Here is a 3,161-nt window from a genome sequence, read left to right on the forward strand (position 1 = left end):
CCCAAGGTCATTTCTCTGCAAGGTGACCCTCTCTTGACATCACCAAGACTAGTTGGCCGTCTTGCCCAAATTGGCTCCACACACAACATCCTTTCCTAACATCTTTTCCTCTAGTGAGCTTCCTTTGATGTTCATTGCCACTCAACTTGTCATTTGGCAGTCAGCATGTCACTAGTGATGCTCCATGATGTCACCTAACTTCTTCCCTAGAACTGATGACTCCTTGCTTGGACTCCAGTCTCTCACGAACATATTGAGTGTGAAGCTCATAAACTCAGTCTGTAAACAGAATCATGTTTCTCCACCTTCTATTCCCCAAAATGAAAATGAATATAAAGAGGTATTCCTTGAGTCATAGTATAAATCACAACCATAATATACTATGCTTATATTAGTCCAATTCTTTTTTGGGGTACTGGGGATTGAACTCAGGGACACTCAACCACTGAGCCACATTCCCAGCCCTATTTTGTATTTTATTCAGAGACAGGGTCCCACTGAATTGCTTAGCTCCTTGCTTTTGCTGAGGCTGGCTTTGAATTTGCTGTCCTCCTGCCTCAGCCTCTGGAGCCACTGAGATCACAGGTGTGCACCATTGCGCCAGCTATATTACTTCTATTCTTGATACTAAGTGCTTCTTATAGAAAGTAAAAATTCCTCCATGTACAGACATGGTATCAAAACTTTAAAGCATTGCTACACCCTGTGTCTTTCTTTGGGATATTCCCTCACCTTGATTGGCTTTACCTTTGGAGCCCAAGGAAAATATCTTCTTCTGACACCTAATGATTTTAAACTGCCTCTTGTAAAGTCTGCTATTTAGTACACAGTTCAGATTCAGGGAATGAAGGATATCAAAGTTTTGTTATGAACAAGGTGAGCTTATCTTAGCCAAAAGATTCTTTTCACCACCCATGACTTCCCAGGTGTTGACATGCTAGCTCTGTTCTAACTTAACAGATCCCTAGGGATTGGGGAAGTGCCTGTAGTCAGTCAGCCATATGGCAGAACTCATTCATGCCCAGGATGACCCCAGTCTGGGGTGGACCAATGGCCATTCACGTGCATCACACATCCATCAACCTTCAGCATGGCAGAAGAGAACATCAGCAGCCCAGGGTCAGTGTGACTCAGGGATAACCTACAGATTTATTCACATCATTATCTCATTATCATTTCATCCATATGGTTTGGCCAGCTCTCCAACACTATTCCAACAGGAGACATTATTTTATCTTATTTTACTGTATTTATGCATCTGTTTTTCAGCCTTTAACATATTCAGAGTCCTCAAGGGAAACCAGAAGGCAACTGGGTTGATTGGGATATACAAGTCCACTTTGGGGCCCAGGACAAGCACTGGGAAATCTTTAGTTGAACCTCTTTTCTCTCCCCTGCTCCCTTCCCACCCCACTCGCACCGCTGTGGAAGCTCCCTGAGAAGCAGTGATTATCTCAGAAGCAGTGATTTTTCCCTTGGCTGCTGGAGTTAAAACTGAGACACCAATGCCTTTGCAGAGTGAAAGGGGGAGGGGAGCAGGTGAAATCCCTGGGGATCTTACACAGAGAGGTGCTCACCTGAGAGGATTTGAAGCTGTACTAAAGGGGAACTTTCCTGGGCCACTGTAATCTTTACCAGCCTGAAACATTTAACTTCCCACCTTGAATGTCAGGCTGCCTGGCTGCACTGCTGCCTAATTTCTGAAGGTCACAGCACAGAACATGCCAGTTGTCAGGTCACAATAATTCAAATACTCATTCCCTTAGCATGATAGTCTAGCCTCTAGCGGGGGAGGATGTATATTTCCTCATAGGGTGGAGGTGAGAAGCGAGCACTGTCCCCTTCCAGCTGTGTGTCTTCTAGCTGGTCAGCGTCAGGGCTGCGTCTGAAATGTGACAGAAAACACAGATGTGTTACAGCCCAGGACCCTACTCACAGAACTAATGCTGCCACCCTGAGCAGCAGACGACAGACTGTAGTCCCCACCCCTGTCTTATAGACCAGATGCAGCTGTAGATCCTGAGCATGAGAGGTGGGAGAGGGCCATCCCCATACACACCCCATACCTGTCATTTCCATCATCCATGAAAGAAAGGCAGTCCTCGCCCTGCACAAACGCAGCATTGTCTTGAGGGTAGATGGTGTAGTACTGAGGGGGACTTGGCATGGTGGCAGTTGCTCCTCCAGAGGGTATGAGACCACAGGGGTTCACCACAGGCTGCAGGTAGGAGCTGTTCATCCCCATAGGCTCCTGAGTACTGTAAGGAGGAGGGATATACTGCACCACAGTGGCCCCGTGGAAGGTGATGGGTTGGTTGATGCCGGTGAAAACAAAGGATTGTCCTCCTGATGTCTGTTCCGAGTCCAGGACCCTTTCCTCACTTTCTTTGCACAACTGGCAAGAGAGCATTTTGAATTTGCACACAGCAATGAGGACGAACGTCACCCCGACTGACAGCAGGATGGGCCCAAGGAGCTGGGTCCACTCAAAATGGGAGACGCCTTGGTATTTGATCCAGCCCATGACGGTGAACGTGATCCCCACTAGTCCCAGAAAGATGCCTGAGAAGAGTAAGGTGGCCCCCGCCTTGTCGTCGTCGGACACCTGGATGTCAGCGGTACTGGGTGTGTAAGGAGTGACGGAAAACACATTGAGAGGGAAGTCCTCCAAGCGGCTGCTGCCATGCTCCATGGTCCCTCACGCAAGGTCCCTGCTTCTCAGAAGGGAAAGGGATTGTGAAAGCCAAGGAATCGCAGGTTCAGATTAGTTATAGAAGAACTTTGGGCTTCTGTGGTTAACAGAGTATAACACGCTGAGGGCTGAACTTTGTTTAGAAGAATAAAGGTCTGAGAAATGAAGCCTGAAATTTTGTCATAAATCACCAGCAAGTGGAGGTCTGTGTTTTGCAAGCCAATGACGAGCTCTCTCTCGGGTTCACATTCATTCATTCACTCATTCAGAAGACACTTCTCAAGCTGCCCTTAGGCCTGGAGGTGCTCTTCTAGAACCAGACAAGTTATTGCTCCAAGCCCTGTTTTTGACCTCCCAAAGCTAGGTTTGTAGAAATGGCAAAGCTGCCTCCAGGGGACCCTTGATGTATCCACCACATGTTCTGGGAGCCTAACCGAACTTTGCTACTGAATCAACTAGTTACAAATAG

At 47.4% G+C, this 3,161-nt stretch overlaps 1 protein-coding gene across 1 annotated transcript; it reads right to left on the minus strand.

Annotated features, from left to right (window-relative positions):
- Window positions 1-1,130: 1,130 nt before the first annotated feature.
- On the minus strand, window positions 1,131-2,785 carry Tmem174 (transmembrane protein 174). The gene is made up of 2 exons (XM_015497907.2): window positions 2,067-2,785; window positions 1,131-1,885 (listed from the first exon to the last, which is right to left on the minus strand). The coding sequence occupies exons 1-2, from the start codon at window positions 2,690-2,692 to the stop codon at window positions 1,783-1,785; spliced, it is 729 nt and encodes a 242-aa protein (XP_015353393.1). The 5' UTR covers window positions 2,693-2,785; the 3' UTR covers window positions 1,131-1,782.
- Window positions 2,786-3,161: the final 376 nt, after the last annotated feature.

The sequence above is a fragment of the Marmota marmota genome, unplaced genomic scaffold (genome assembly GCF_001458135.2).
Source record: "Marmota marmota marmota unplaced genomic scaffold, marMar, whole genome shotgun sequence".
NCBI lineage: Eukaryota > Metazoa > Chordata > Mammalia > Rodentia > Sciuridae > Marmota > Marmota marmota.